At 34.7% G+C, this 17,203-nt stretch overlaps 1 protein-coding gene across 1 annotated transcript; it reads right to left on the bottom strand.

The window, feature by feature from the left end:
- Positions 1-1,870: 1,870 nt before the first annotated feature.
- On the bottom strand, positions 1,871-15,336 carry LOC115991824 (metal tolerance protein C4). The gene is made up of 13 exons (XM_031115768.1): positions 14,684-15,336; positions 14,539-14,593; positions 12,615-12,747; positions 12,429-12,484; positions 11,696-11,810; positions 11,496-11,553; positions 11,266-11,384; positions 7,316-7,435; positions 6,067-6,168; positions 5,910-5,982; positions 4,159-4,226; positions 2,432-2,489; positions 1,871-2,323 (listed from the first exon to the last, which is right to left on the bottom strand). Exons 1-13 carry the CDS (start codon positions 14,985-14,987, stop codon positions 2,199-2,201), a joined length of 1,386 nt encoding a protein of 461 aa, XP_030971628.1. The 5' UTR covers positions 14,988-15,336; the 3' UTR covers positions 1,871-2,198.
- Between the last annotated feature and the right edge of the window lie 1,867 nt (positions 15,337-17,203).

Below are 17,203 nucleotides of genomic sequence, written 5' to 3'. Positions count from 1 at the left end.
TATCAACTCAAATTTCAAATTAATCTCCTGTTAAATAAAGAGACTACCATGAAATCCATCACCAAATATATGGCAACAAATGTAAGTGCAATAACAACTCAAAACAATAGAAGAGAAAACCTCATTATCAGTGTCCTACATAGCCTTATTAAGTGCATCGCCTTTCAAATGATTTTGTAATAACTTAAGCTCTAGCTTTGTGGCATGCATCTCCTTCCTCCTCCTGATTCAGAGCCCCTCAAGAGAGAACACAAGAAAATGAGGTGATAGCTGCATAGTTTCTGTCCTTTGTTTGGGAACGATGAACACCACGCCTTCATCTGATGACTTGAATTTAGGACATACTTGGAACTGTTGGAGCTGATGCTGAAGACGATAAGATCAAGCTGCTCTAGTCTGAAGTCAAGGATAAAGATAAACTGAGCTTTTTGCATCTGGAAGAGAGAAATTGGCATATTTGCCTTCTTCTGGTGTTGCTGTTGTTTATGGAATTTCATATGTTCAAAAAGCTTTTATAATGACTACCTCTAGTTCTAATTAAAATCATCACCTTCAATATTAATCACAATGTAATTGTTCATTTAAATTTTGTTTTCCTATTTTTTAGTAAATTATTGGATATATTTTTGTGGTATTTAAAGGGAAATATTCTCCTAAAGGGAAATATTCTCCTAAATATATTTTTGTGGGATTTAAAGGGAAATATTTTTTTAATTTCCCAAGTTCTAGAAACCAAGGATTTGTAACTTAAGAAACTAACAAATTGAAAATTTGCTGAATTGCTTCGATCCTAGCCATATCATTACAGCCAGAGTAATGTCAAAGAAAGAAATTGGCAACAATATATATATATATATAAGGATTAATTATAAACAAAAATTTATAAATTCCAAGTCACCGTTATTTGTTAGTTTTAGTGACACAACTCATAATAAAAGCAAAGAAAAACCACCACGAGAGAGAGAGAGAGAGAGAGAGAGAGAGAGAGAGCATGTTTGCTTGTACTGAAACTCAATGATCTAGGACCGAAGCATGGGGCTGATATCCCCTGTAACAGGCCATGAGTCCACATGCAAAACCATGTTTACGTGATCACATTTTTACTTGAACTCAACCATGGAAAATAACAGGTCTTGCTATGAAAGATTCCCTAGTAGGCTTCCAATTTCCAACAATGTGACTTTACATAAAAAGAATAAGTTAATTAAGTAGTTTGCGAACAAATTCAAAAAAATAAAAAATAAAATAAAATAAAACTAACTGATGAACAAGCTTGAGTTTGTTTGACCAAAAAAAAAAAGACAAACAAACTTGAACAAGTAATTTAGTTTAGTAATGAGCTTCACTCAACTCCTATTCAAAATAAAATTAAATGAACAATCCAAGCTTTCACTCAATTCTGTTCAAGTCAGGTTGTTTACAGCCCTCTAAAGACAAATGGTACAGTTACAAAGAACATTTGGCAAGAAGGCTAGGTGGAATGGTGGATCCATCAGTACAGAAGTTTACCCTGCACAATCTCTAATTGCTCTTGAAATGCCCTATAGTGTCTTAGACACAGCATCTGCTGTTGTTATCAATGAACACATGAGCTACATAGCCAAGTGTTAACCTGGCATGCATCTCTAGACTCTTGGACACCGTCCTTCGGTAAATGGAGTGCCTACAGTCTCGGTTTATTTCAGAGTCTTCGATGCAGGTTACCGCAAGCAAGTTCAATGAACAAACAGGAGATTCACAGAAAATGTTGATAATTGACCTATGACTTGATTTTAAGTTGTGGAAAGGCAAGACTTATCAAAATAATTACAAATCTAGCAAAACTTTTCCACCATAAACACTGTACAAATGTCAATTTAGTAAACATAACTAAGCAAAAACAATATCAATACCCCATTATAGATAAAAATAAGAAGAAGACTGGTTGATATATTCTTTATAGTACAGCCGTACAAGTGTTTTGCAGTTCTAACTTCAAAGGTCACAGGCTGGGATAACTTGTTGATTTCCAATTAGAAATTCATGATATCACTGTACAACTTGCAATTTGTCCCTCTTGTGATGCATTAAAATGATAAGCAATCATTTTTTTATAAGTAACAAAATTTTATTGAATGAGAAAATGATTGACAATCATAGGTTAGATTGATAAAAAAGAATGCACAAAAGAATACAGCCTATGTATAAACATATGTGGATCATGGGCTCGGGCCTGATGGATTGTGAGCTTCTATATCGACATGCCGAATACCAGGAACAAGCTCCTGGATCTCCTTTTCTAGCCTATCAACTTCACTTCCTAAAGCTGTGACCACCTCCTCACCTGCAATGAAAACTCAATTTTTTAACAGGTGACAACTCAGGCAAAAAAAAAAAAAAAAGACGTTTAGACAAATTATTAAAATAGCACATTCCTCACTACAAAGCTTACCATAACTCGCCATGACCTTGAGCAGTGCAGTATTTTCCTCCTTTGCCGCTTCACGAAACTGTGTATCATCAAATCCAGTCAGAAATGCACCACACATGCACCAGGGATGGATATTTCCTGGTGAATATGATTATCCCTAGAGAGGGGGAAAAAAAAAAGGGAGGGTGGGGGGGGATCCTTGCTCAAAAGTTAGGTAGACAATTTCCACCATTAAGAACTATGGGATAACATAAGAAGAAGGAATGCTATCTATGATGTATGCCTTTCATGGTCTAGACTTGTGAAGTGGTGTACTCCATTTAGGTAGACATGAAAGACTCTATGAAAAGGAATGCTATCTATGATCTATGATGTACTGCATCAAGACCATGAAAGACTCTTGATGCACTCCATTTAGGTAGACAAAACCGAGACTGTAGGCACTCCATTTAAAGACTCTTGATGCAGCCAGCTTGTTAGGAATGAAAAGTTGAGAATGCAGACTACTTTGATGGAAAACTTATTTTATTTTTATCCACTGTTTTACAGCAAAAGTGCTATGTAAGCATTATTGTGATTTTTCAAAGATGTCACAGTATTCACAGTATGCATGAAGTATCTCCTATACATGCATGTCTAGATATTGCATGAGAACTTGTTCGTTTTGACAATGTTCTAAAGTATCTCCTTGGCAGTTGCAACTTGCAAGTAAGAATCTCTAAGCAACAAAGGTGACAATGGAAGACATCCCTCTACATTTTTTTCTTCTTTTTTGGTTTTGTGTGCACGCTATGGTAGTCCTAATTTCTATTTGATTTAAATGTTACCCTTGCCACTAAAACTCTTGACAGAATTTACTGATGTGCCAAATTGAAATCACCCTCATTATATTTTGATGACCCAAAACAAGTTCTCTCTCTCTCTCTCCTTCTCTCATGGCTATTTAATGCTCAACCCACTACCAATCATAATCATAGCAACCCTCCTCTTAACCACTTGGCACCCACAGCCAAAACCCAGAAAACACCATCAAACAGAAATAGTAAGAAACAAATCAAACCCAAATTTCCCAAAACCCATAAAGTCAAAATTCCCCAAACTTTATTTGTAGTGTAAGAAATCAAGAAAACCACACTACCCAACAAATCTATCAGGCATGGTGGCAATGGCCTTGAAGGCAGAAATGAGCGAGGGATTGGGGTTAGACCCATGGATCTACCACCAGCACAACAAAAAAGTAAAAGTCACGGAGGTCTCATTGGGCCTCAAAATGATGCCAGAGAACCCACCATCGGAAAGTAAGGGGTTGGAGTACCCACCAACAGGGACAGGGTTGTTGTTGCCAGACACGTAGGTGAAGGTACACCACTTCTAGGTCTCTTCAATGGAAGGGACCTCAAGGATGTGGCAACACGTCATCAAATAAAATTGGATTATACTCTCCAAGTCAGCAATTTTAATGTGAGCTGATTTCAGCTGGCCACACCAGCAAGTTTAGTTGCCATTTTAAAAACAAAGAAAACATCAGAATCAATTAAACATAAGGAAAAATAAAGTGACAAAAAAAAAATTTGTATTTATATATGGCATGACAAAATCAATTTATATGCATTTAGAAACATCTAAACATCAAGTAGCTAGCATAGGTTACTATCGCAATGAATTATGCAGTGGTGTCTTTTCTTACATAAAAATCAGTTCAAAGAGTGAACTGAAGATGAAAAAAATCACAGGTTAAGATGATATACCTGTCTGGCCCACTCTTCACGTCCGGTCCTTTTTAGATAATTTTGCACCACCATCAATCCATTGAAATCTTCACATACAGCAACCCACCATCAAATTACATTGTTGTCCCAACAATAATTTCATTTGACCAAATTTATACAAAAAGAATAACTCAAATTGATATGCCAATGTCCAGAAAAAATTTATGCTACAGTAAATTTCATTTTATTTTTGTTGATAAATAGAAGAGCCCCTTGGACTCACCCCTAGCCAGTAAAAACTTACTGGCAATTGACCCCACCCACAAAAACCAGATGCCAGGTAATTCAGGGGCATTAACCCCTTACAGGCTAAGCACTTTGTGCTCATGCCCAGGAGTAAACTGTAATTTTTTTATTTTTTTTTCATATAAATAACAAATTTTACTAAATTAAAAAGGTGTATAGCCCAAGTATACAGGATGTATACTGTAACATTTAATTCTTAGTAAATTTTTTCGCATCCAAAAATAGTGAAACAGAGTTCTGCTGCTGCAGATTAGGATATTGAGGCCTACATGTAAATCTCAAAAATAAAATTCTGCTACATATTTTGACATTCCTCGAGACAAAGTCTACTGCCACAGTTTTAATCCCATGAAATTTGTAATACAATACTCTTTTTGTTGCTAAATAAAAGCTACTTTAAGCAAATCCTTGGTGGAAATTCAGAAGATGCCAAATTTAATGCTCACAGATTTCATTTATAAAAAAAAAAAAAATGCTCACAGATCAACTTGTACTTTGTGCATGCACGTGCGCATGTGTGTAAACAGCCACACATGTGAGGCCTAGTAAATCACTTGCCGAAAAGAAAAGAGAGAGAGGTCTAATAAAATGAGAAATTAAACAACTAACTACCACACTTTTTTTTCTTAACTATGATATATAACACTAGCTTGCTCTGAAAATTTAACTTCCCTAATGCTAACATACGGGTTGTTGAAAAATAAAATTTTCAAGATAAAAATTGAAAATTAGTAATTTGAATTTTTGCCATAAGAAACCCCACCCACCCTGCACCCCAAAAAAAAAGGGTGACAGACCATATGAACAATAAATAAAACAACAATATTATGAATTCTCATTACAGCCATCTAAAATTAGTTAGCATCAATTTAGAGAAAAAGATTTAACAGAGAAACAAATTCTCAAAAAATTAAAAAAAGAATTAGAAAGAGCAAATAATTAACATTTAATATATGTGTTGCATTTGAACAACGAACATAGGGGGGAAAAGGAAAAAAATAAAAAATAATAAAAAAATTATTAACCACACAGAAGTCTAGAGAAGAAAATTATCACCCGCAGAGAGTATAGAGAGGGAAGAATGCCAATAAACTTATATTGACCCAATATACCAAATAAAATCCTTAATCAAATCAACATGCCACCATGTCCATAACATATATCAATTACATCACCGATGTGTTCTTTTTTTTTTTTTTTTTTTTTTTTTGGCTAAAACCTACTCTTAACAAGTTGCTGGATCAATTAAGTGGAGGGACATAGTCACAAAGCCCTGGATCAAATCCAAGCCCAGACATGCCAACAGGCCGTGAGGCTCTTGGCACATCATCAACGTGTTACCGATGATATTTGATAGACATTGACCTTTATATACAACAGTTGTGTTTAAACACTATGGATGCTGGAGATATTGATGAAGATTGATATTATGATCCTAATCACAATAAGAATCAAGAAAGAATAGTAAATGGCAGGAAATTCACCTATTTCAGCCTTAAACCTAAAGAATCCAGGTCCAATAACTTCACTTTTGCAATCATATAGAGCATCTACAACCTACAAGAAGAACTTCATTTTTCAAACTCATGAAATACAAACATAACCCAACTGGATAAAATAAATTCATCACCATGGTTATACCGGGTCATTTTTCAAGAAATGTAGAACCTTCTCCATATCATGATCATCCATTGCTCTACCAATTAAAGCATGACGATTCCTCTGGATGAGAAAGATAGCCACCTGCAAAGCAAATTCAGTTTAATTACACTTACCACAACCTAAAATTAAAATCACAATTGTAATATTTTATTAAATTACAAATCCTTTTCTCTTCTATGCTATATTTTTATCTCCCTAACGCACGCAAGTAGGCACGTATGTGTGTCAAGGCGAAAGGGGAGAGAGAGAGAGAGAGAGAGAGAGAGAGAGAGAGAGGTTGGGGGGGGGGGGGGGGGGACTAAAGCATCAACCATCCATTTTATTCCTAATATCAACCAATAAAATAAAAAAGACCATCTCCATTGTCAGAATAATGGTTAAACATGATTTTTTTTTTTAAATAATTGTATTTTTTTCTTTTTTTTGGGGATAAGTATAATTGTTAAATATTATTAAATTCACCATTCCTAAAGCTTAATCTTTTGGGACAAGTGATAGTTTTACAAAGTATTAGAGCGAGTCGTCTTGAATTAAAACCATATCTCTACTCTATTTCCCATTTAAAAGTTAAAAATCCCACACGTTGGGCCCGACTTATTAAGTGGGAGTTTGAACCTACATGCGAGGGGAAGTATTAGTCATATCTAGTGCACAAAGCTTCCACATCTGCAGGGTCTAAGAGATGTGATGGTAGGTAGCTTAACTCCAATTGTAAGGGGAAGGTCAAGTGTAATAATTGAATTATTAAATTCATCATTTCTAACAGCTTAAGCTTGTAAGACAAAGTGATAATTTATCATGTTAGAATATTGCTTAAATGATTATATTCACTATTTCTTAATAAGTCAAATTTTTGAGAAAATTGATATTTATCATAATATCATAGTAGAAGGTCCTCAGTTCAAATTATGTCTTCACTCTATCTCCCATTAAATATATATATATATATATATATTAATTATCAAAAAAAAAAATAATATATATATATATATATATTAAAAACTACACATGGTTTTGACAAAATTCCTCAGGCCAATGCTTGAATGCTAGGTACTACAATCATGCCACACTCCCAATAAAAGTTTGACAAAATTTAACAAAGAAGGTACTTGTACTGGAGATCAATTCAAGCCGGTAGGTATAGAAATAAGTTGGGGCTTCATGACAAAAACATAGCATTCTTAGAAAAATTATGCATAAAGATTGATGAGACAGAAGAATCATATACCATTCCAAGTAAGTGGCCGACTATTATTGAACCTACGGGATCATATATGGCATTGCCTGTTTTATTAACTGCCACCAACGATGCAGCAGCAATGGCAAGACCTGTAACTGCAGCACCATCCTGCATAATTAAGATCATTTAGTAAGGGACATAATATTGTATTTTTTTTTTAGCAATATTTATAATATAACATTTCTAAAGACCAAATATCAGACAGCCAGACTCCTCTATAGTAATCGCTGCAAGTCATATCAATTTCAAACAATGGTCTCCAAGGTCATGTGCATATCAGCACAAACAGTCAAGGGACAAAAAGAAGGTGGAAAATACAAGAGCGACGTCAGGTGTGGGTAAAATGTGGTTCATATACTTAACCTCCTTTTATTTTGACAGAAAACCCTTTTTTTGGCTCTTATGAAAAATCATTAATATTTTTGTAATTCTAAATAACTATACAAACACAAACTTCCATTTACACAATTAGATCCTAAAAAGGAAAACATTTTTTTGGCCACTTGAAAGTCTCAAACGTCAAAACATACCCCAAATTCGGAATCTATGTGAAAATTTTACTCTAAGGAAAGCGACTGGTTTGAACTAAAAAGTCATTTACAAGGGGAAAAAAAATCAACGGTCAATAGTCAGTCTATGGAGATGGAGGTGAAGAGAGATATGTTACCATTGTGGAGTTTATTTTTAGTGGTTTTTTCAGTATTAAGTTTTGGAAAACGATTTCTGCTTTTATTGTGCTTGTTTTCCACTAGCAATAGTAATTGTTTTCATTGACTTGGCTTTTTTGCCTTTTTTTTTTTTTTTTTTCTGTACCAAACATCAAAAATATGGAAAACATTTTACATAGAAACATAGTGTTAAAGTGGTTTTCTTATCATTTACTTATTGTGGGGAATTAAGAAACAAAAAATAAAATAAAATAAAATAAAACAGGAGACACGAAAACACTAGCATATTAAGATGTAAACTAAAGCTTTTTCCATCTGAATGTACATTACAGACATAAACATACCCTCCACTTCTTGAAAGCCACTCACAAGCTATGCATAACCTTGTCATTTATTTCAAATCTACATGACAAGAATATCCTGGTCTACTATTAGGAATGCTATAAGCATATGGATAATAATTGTTGTATTGAGATTGAGTTAGTTAGTTAGTTACAATTCCAAGCATGTTAATCACATTTAGCACGTGTTGGAATTATTAATGCACATGGGGAATAATAAAACTAATAAGATGAGGCCATGTGGGCCATTGAGATTAGAGCTAGTCTCCTATAAATACATGATTGTAATCCAATATGAGATATCAATTGAAGAATAAACCAACTTCTTAGTGCATTAGTGCATCTCTCTCTCTCTCTCTATGGAGGGTGACTACCTCGAATTAAGTCAATTTCCCTACAATCCCCATCAATTCCTCTATAATTCCCATCAATCTCCATTAGGAACCACCGGGTTCCTAACATCTACAAATCAATGAAGATAAAGTGCTTCAAAAGTTTGGGGTTGAAGCCTCGTCTAAAAACTAAGAGTAAAATAATTTATTAAAGTTTTGCATAGAACAACTCACCTATTAAGCTAACACAAGGTGTACTCACATCCTGTACAGCCATAGCTATGCCTCATGCATGACAACTTATATGAGGCTCCAAAGCCAAGGTCACTTATTCTTTTTCTTACACTTCTTTTCCTTTGGGCTGCAAGGGGAAGGGAGAGGCTATGTCTTGTTGGGGGTGGGGGGTGGTGGGGGGGGGACACTTTACTGATTTTAGTTGTTATGATCGATATTTTAAAGTTGTGAACAAAACTTATTTTTTTTATATCCATTTAATAATTTTCTTTTCCATTTTATGTACAAGTCAAAACACCGAAAAATGATTTCCAAAGCATTTTTAGGAATGCAACCAAATACAGGAAAACATGCAGTTTTCAGTTGAAAACATTTTTCTGTCAAAAAAACATTTTACATTGAAGCAAATGCAGCCTTACCCTCTGTTTGGTTTAGGTGATTTGGGGGAGGATGGAAAAGGGGAGGGGGAAAATAAGGAGAAAATGGGGAGAAAGGGTTGTTTAGTTGGGAGGGGAAAGGAGGGGGGTTAGTGGGGCTAGGTGTTTTCTCCGCTAACCCACAAAAATCCCATCTGCCCAATTGGGGGAGAATATGGGAGGAGGGGGTAGATGGGAAATGACCCATCAACCCCTTTCCATCCCTCCGCTGCTACACGTTTCTTTTTTCTTTTTCTTTTAGCCTAAATCGTAATTTTTTTTTTTTTATTTTATAAACAAATTTTGTTTTATGTAATAGGGAAGTGAGAGTAAATTTATACAAACTACAATTTCCATCTTCTCATTTTCTTCTCAACCAAACATAGGAGATTTCCATCTCTCCACTTTTTTCCATCCTTGCAATTGATTTTACTGATTTTAGTTGTTATGATCGATATTTTAAAGTTGTGAACAAAACTTATCATTTTTATATCCTTATAATAATTTTCTTTTCCATTTTATGTACAAGTCAAACACCGAAAAATGATTTCCAAAGCATTTTCAGGAATGCAACCAAATACAGGAAAACATGCAGTTTTCAGTTGAAAACATTTTTCTGTCAAAAAAACATTTTACATTGAAGCAAATGCAGCCTTACCCTCTGTTTGGTTTGGGTGATTTGGGGGAGGATGGAAAAGGGGAGGGGGAAAATAAGGAGAAAATGGGGAGAAAGGGTTGTTTAGTTGGGAGGGGAAAGGAGGGGGGTTAGTGGGGCCAAGTGTTTTCTCCGCTAGCCCACAAAAATCCCATCTGCCCAATTTGGGGAGAATATGGGAGGAGGGGGTAGATGGGAAATGACCCATCAACCCCTTTCCATCCCTCCGCTGCTACGCGTTTCTTTTTTCTTTTTCTTTTAGCCTAAATCGTAATTTTTTTTTTTTTTTAATTTTATAAACAAATTTTGTTTTATGTAATAGGGAAGTGAGAGTAAATTTATACAAACTACAATTTCCATCTTCTCATTTTCTTCTCAACCAAACATAGGAGATTTCCATCTCTCCACTTTTTTCCATCCTCCCAATCAAACACACATGAGGGAAAGCTATAATTTTTCTATTCCCCCACTTTTCCATCTTCCCACCATTTTCCATCTCTCTACTTTTTCAACCCCCAACCAGACAGAGCATTAGTGTAGCACTGCCGCTGCTAGCAGATAACTTTATGGCTAAATATTGTACATTTGTACTATAAACATGTGGCACTGCAAGAGATGTGTGATATACTCATGCTTTATGGCTCTTTTTTATTGGGGGGGAGGGGGGGAGTTTGGGGGGGTGTTCTCTTGGTAAAGGCCAAATCAATTAAGGTCACATCTTTAGGTTAAGAGTTTATTCTTTTGTTTGGTGAGTGTTTGATTTAGATCCTTGCCCTAAAATCAAATGGAGGGGCATAACCATCATATTTTGGGATGTGTAGGATCATGTAGGAACCCAACAAGTTCACAAAAATCAGCCAATTTTCAACAATAAAATAATTAAGGGAAAATAATTATTATAGTCCTTGAAAAATTCATATCATTTCAATCTGGTCATTAAATCTAGAAAACTGCAACCACATTCTTCAATAAGACATGATAGTTTTTTTTTTTTTTTTTTTTTTTTTTTTTTTTGACATAGGTATGCCACGTTGATAACAATCAAAGTGGCATATCCCATGTCCTCCAAAATTGCCTTGTTGATACTGTTCAAATCTGACTGATGGAAAGAGCAAAATGGCAACTTTCTAAACTTAAGGGACCAAATAGGAATTTCATGTAAATCTCTTATACTTTTTGCTAGTTTATCTTTAGTTGTTATGTTTTTCTCTTACTTCACATTTATTCTTTAAAAGGAAAAAATATGTAATTAGTTACAGGAACTGTTGGTGAACAAAGGCAGGATAAATAACCTCTGTCATGACTGCAACAGATGTAGGATCATGACCACGCCATACATAGTCTCGCACGGTCATTCCCTCAGCCGCTGCACCTTTCTTCACAGCTTGTATGGCAACAATCAGAGAAGCACCTAAAAAAAAAAATCTTTATTTTAAGGAAGGATAAGTTGAAGACAAAATTTAAACTGCACATATGCTTGGGTCAACCAATTAGCATAAAATCGTGAAGCAATGAGCTATACCTTCAATGATAAATGAACCACCGATCACAAGAGCTGCATACTTAATATTTTCAGGAGGCTGAAGAAAATTATACTTATTCATTATTAAATTGCAAATGCATTTACTAAAGCAACACCTAAAAATCAGGAATTAATTACAGCAAAGATATAGGATTTCAGGTAGTAAAATTTGCCAAGTAAAGGTTCTCTTGGACAAGTACCTGTGATGTCCACAAATTTTGAAACCCATGAACAATTGTAGCACCAGAACCAAGACAAAAGATACCAACAGCAGATATCAAAGACCAAACAAATCTTTCCTTGGAATAGCCATAACTGTAATACAATCAAATAAAATTTTCAGCACATACATTAAACAAAAAGAATTAGAATCCGAATTTGTGTTTTCACTCTACACATAAATGTGAATCTGTGTGCATATGAGTGTAACTTTGAAACAGAAAAACAAAAGTCACTGGCCACTCCATGCGATAATGTTTGAGGCTGTGTTAATAAACAAGCCATTGGAATTAATAACGTAAAAGATGTTCATTACTGTGTTCACTATTCTAGTCTCTACAGAATTCTATCCAATTTGATCAATTGTTGAACTCAAGTATTCTAGTTAAGTTTTTTTTTTTTTTTTTTTTTTTAAGTGATGACTAACCTAGATGGAGATCTAAAGAAATAAATGTAAAATTTTCATGTAACATCGCAAAACTTTCAGAAAATGACCCCAAATCAAATCAATCAGATGTCCAAGTTAAGCCTATATGACATGACAAAATGACCATTAATTTTATTCATATCAATGTAGTACTTCTAAAAAAAAGCATGCAAATATAAATCTAAGACTAAAAGACTATTTTATACGTGTTATTGAATGTTGAAAATGGTGAAAATTTAAGAAGTTGTTAATGGTGGGCAAAGCTCACTCATTTATGATATACTCACGGATGTAAAGCATCAGGTGCACGCCTTGAGCTACTCAGACCATAAGCAAGAAGTGCCTACAAAGTGAACACAAATTAGTTTCTCTGCATCTGATGATAAATAAAACTGAGTTAAATTCAATGTAACAAATCAGAAATGAGAATATTCTATAGAGCACAGTCAGGAACAATAACTTAGAAGAAAAACCTGATTTGCAAAATCTGCAATTGAGTGCACAGCTTCGGCAAACATAACATGGCTAGAGGTTGTAAACCATACTCCAAACTTGAGAGAGAAGACAAGGAAGTTGCACCACAATGCAGTCGTGACTGCTCTTTGACTAGAAAAAACACAAGACAGAAAATAAAAACAAAAGGATTAGATTGCAGAAGAAGGAGGCCAAACTTATTGGCACTCTCTGTGTCACAAGAAAGCATTCAAAAAAAAAAAAAGTATGTCAAGCATAGCAGTCGAGTCACTTATAACTCATAACTATGAGCCTGTCAAGAAGTACACTTCTGCTTTCAAATATTGAGATGGCACACAGAATTCTTTTTCTTTAAACATATGAGTAACAGTATAAATATTAAATTCATTTTCTAGCTGAAATCTCTCTATACCAATTCCAAAAATTACCTACCTTTTCACCCACTTATCTTGAAGCCCTAACACTCTTGGTAAAAGAACAATTTAACCTCATAAGGTCTGCTAGACTGCTACTACTGAATAAGCAAAGAGCCATATAGATGTCAAATACATACAGCATAAATCAGCAATGACTGCAATGAAGCATTATCCAGGCATCTAAAACACTTAAGGTCCTCCAATTTTAATCTCAGAGCAGAGGCTGCAGTTTGACTCAACATCCCAAGTAATATGATAATTTTTCCTTAATTCTTTTCAAGTGTAAAAATCTCAAATTTTCTTCCTTTGCTTTATTGGAACAGTTAAAATATATATATTAGAAAAGAAAGGAATAGGTATAAAGTGGGAGGTCACTAAATCCTCTTAACATGTGTCAAACACAAGTGTACAAAATAAAGAATTTTCTCTTAGCCTTCTTAGAGCATTAGCATATGCATAGCAAACTTTTTAGTTGAATATTAACTTAAGAAGCTGTATTTTTTATTTTACCTACTCATATTCAAAACACTCCACATCCAACTCTAGTTTTTTCTTCATTCTATTAAAATAATATTCTGTATTTTTTTTTTTTTTTAAATCTCTCCCTCTCGTTTCCTTTGTCTTCCCTACACCGCAAAACGAAGAGACCAAAACAGCACTGAGACCGAAATCCCCACCCTTGAAATTGTCATTCTCATCAAACAAGAGGTGGACAGAAATCCCTACGGTGGAGATCGGCCATTCAGGTTTAAGGTCGCAATGGAAGGTGCCACAGAATGGAGATCACACCACCCAAGCACCAACACCTCACTATAGATTCCCAACATACTAATCAAGAATGACCACATGTATTCTTCCATGTCATTCTATCCTAACCAACATCTATCTTTGTTGCCTTCTTAATTAACATGTCCTTTTTTATTACTTCTACTAGAGTTATTTTAAGTCTTCATCAACCTCATTTTTTATTGGTAAGTTGCACACACCCAATAGGTTTTGAATGCCCTTACCCTCCACCTAGACTTTATAAGGGGCCGACGTGCCACCTGAGCTATGTTTATCAACTTTTCCTCTACCTCTTTTTTTTTCCTTGAATCAAATCAAATCACTATTTCTCACGGGTGCATTGCAATAAAAATCCCCCCCTCCCCCCAAAAAAAGGGAGCTTTTGGACTAGAAGTAAAGCTGCCTACCATGTCCTCTCCCAGACTCCACAAAAGTGGGAGCTTTGTGCATTCTGGGAATGATCAAAATCATGCCTCGGTAACTTTCAACATTATCCTAAAAATTCCTATTGAAATTCACAAAAAATTCGAAAGTACATAACACAATTCCTTGCCACATTCATTTTCCATACAAAAACAACAAACCCCACCTTCACAAAATTAAAATTAAAATAAAAAATAAAAAATAAAAATCATTAACATTTCCAATCCTCACCTAATACTCAAGACCCAAATGCAAAGGTAAAAACAGAAACAAACAATACAAAAACAGATATCTTTACCTGTGTTCATCCCTGAAGTCAATCTTCTGCACTTGCTTTGCCCTCGTAAAAAAATCTGCCACCACCACCACCAAAAATCAACAAAATTTTCAAAAACAATAAAATTTTCAACAAACACACAGAAAAAGAGAGTAAAGAACTTTACTGCGATGAGAGGAATAGTGGTGACGGCGAAGCTTGTTGTTGTCGTCCAAGGAAACCAAGCCCAACAAAACGAACCGTTTCGATGATTGAAAATGAGGACCAAAGAATGAAGAAGAACCCAGTTTAGAGCTACCAGTGCTGTAACTTTGACATTGAGTGTGATGATCGGAGGAAGGGTTTAACAGTAAAAACTGTGAGAGCTTTACAAGAGGAAAGGAGTGAAAATATGAGTATTGTTGATCGGAGGAGCAACGGCGGAGATGAGAGAGGAGGAGATTAAAGCACGGCTGCGATTTTCTCCGCATACTATGTTTTGTATTTGAGACGACAACTGCTGCCTAGTATTATTGGCTAGAGACAGAGTCTACTGTGTTTTTATTTTACAAGTGTTTTTTTTCCAACTATTGTTTTTCATTTTTTTTTTTTTTTTTTTTGAAGGGTCAAAAATAAAATTGAAAAAGCTTGAGAATTTTGGGGTTTTGGAATAAAATGAGGTAATGAAGAGAGGTTTTGAGTTTGATTCTTTATTTGGCAAAGAGGAAAAGTGAAGAAGGAAGGAGGAGGAGGAAAAGAGCTCCTACAGAATGAAAGAGAGAGATTCCTGTTTCCCTCCTGGTATATCCCTACTCTTACCCACGCATTCTCTCTCCTTTTTTCTTTTTTTTTCTTTTTTTTTTAAGAATGAATAGGCTGATTTAACATTTTTATAAAATGAATTATAAGTAGAAGGAGAAATTGCACTATTCATTTTAAATTATGACTACAAATACAATTTAACTTTACCTACTAAATTATTAATTGACTCTCTAATTTCAATAATGCCTCATGTCCTCTGTTTTGATGTTAATTCTAACGGCATTTAACATTGGAAGATTAATTTACCCACAACTGTATGTTTTGTATAGAGTGATAAATTGGTATTTAAATGCAAAATTCTGTCACACTTAACATCAAAACAAACTGTAAGAGAAACATTGAAATAGAGTTATAATTTTGGGAAATTAATTGTGCATTTTAATAGTTTAAGGAGTTAAATGTAATCGAAGTGATAGTTTAGGATGAAAAAATATAATTTGCACTAAATATGTTCCAATTGTGTGTGTGTATAGCTTATGTGTGTTCTCTCTGCAGTGATTGCTCTTTAATCATGAGGTTAAGATAGGATTTAAACCTAAATTCCTTAGTCAATAATACACAACTTTACCAATTAACCTGTAGAAACTCAAAAAATAAAGGCCCAAGCCCATTTAGATCAATGGTACCTTATTCCTCAAATCAAGCACAAACAATATAATTTTTAAAAGAGTGGGTAACTGACTCAAATGCAATACAAGGTTAAGTCCAAGTCTAGGACAGAAGAATCCTAAGTAGCAGATAAGTGCAAATGGAATATCAATTAAGGATAATATTCTCCTCAGGCAAATCCAAGAATCAACTTCTTATGTATAAATTTAGTTCTGGTTCTTTACAAGGTAATCTTGAATTCTCCTTACTGTTCTCTTATTACATAGAAATTGTTCATCCCTATTTTATGGGGCATTCCCTTCCTTTTATAGCCCTTTACCATGTATCACAGCCCTCCACCTATATGTCTCAGGGCAAGTTTTAGAATATTTGTCCCATTAAGACCATTCTGAAGGTGGTAGAAGGGACTACTAGCAGTAAAGTTACTATTCATCATTTTCACATTAGTGCAACTGATAAGGTTGGTGTAGGGTATTGAATGCGAAGGTGGGAGGTATATCCTTCAAGAAACTTACTCCCACCATTCTTGCCCTCGTTGCTATCTCTTCTCCTTTCCTTAGGCCTTTAAGGGATATCAATTATCCTAATTCTTTTACTCTCCTCAAGTAGGCAGAGTCCTCATAGTTTGCTTACCCTTCGTGGCCTAGATTGAGCAAATTAATCCTCGGTTGGGACTCCTAGGTCCTCGGACCCCACACATAACCTAACTGAAATCTACAATAGAAAAATATTGTGAAGAGACTAATTAAGGATGTTTGAAAATATAAAACTGGGGTTGAAGTTGTTCGCTTAAGGTTAGGGATGGCTTGTGTTGAAAAACATAAAAGAGAGGTTAATATGGTTTACTATGTACAAAGGAAGTCATTGGTTTGGTAGATTTAGCTTGTATTTTTGAAAATATGAAAGAAATTTAAGATGGTTTAGTCATGTGCAATGGAAATTGATCAATGTACTAAAAAAAATGATTCAATTCAAGTTGGAGAATGAAAAGAAACATGACGAGAGGCCTAAAATAACGTGGGTAAAAGTGACAACAAATGATATGTTAATTGAGAAATTGATAAAGAGTGCATATGAGTCAACCAATTAAATAATGAGCTTTTATAATTCAGCACAATCAATCTTCAAGGAAGGAAGAATAAGAGATTCAATTGTTGATTGAGGAAATTAATAAATAATGCATAGAAGTGACTCAATTAGTTGGTGCTTACATGGAGGAAGAAGAAAAGTACCCAACTATCAGGATGATCTCCACTCAATTGTCCTACCCTTCGAC

The sequence above is a fragment of the Quercus lobata genome, chromosome 5 (assembly GCF_001633185.2).
Source record: "Quercus lobata isolate SW786 chromosome 5, ValleyOak3.0 Primary Assembly, whole genome shotgun sequence".
In the NCBI taxonomy this organism is placed as follows: domain Eukaryota; kingdom Viridiplantae; phylum Streptophyta; class Magnoliopsida; order Fagales; family Fagaceae; genus Quercus; species Quercus lobata.
This window is presented reverse-complemented; position numbering and strand designations above follow the sequence as displayed.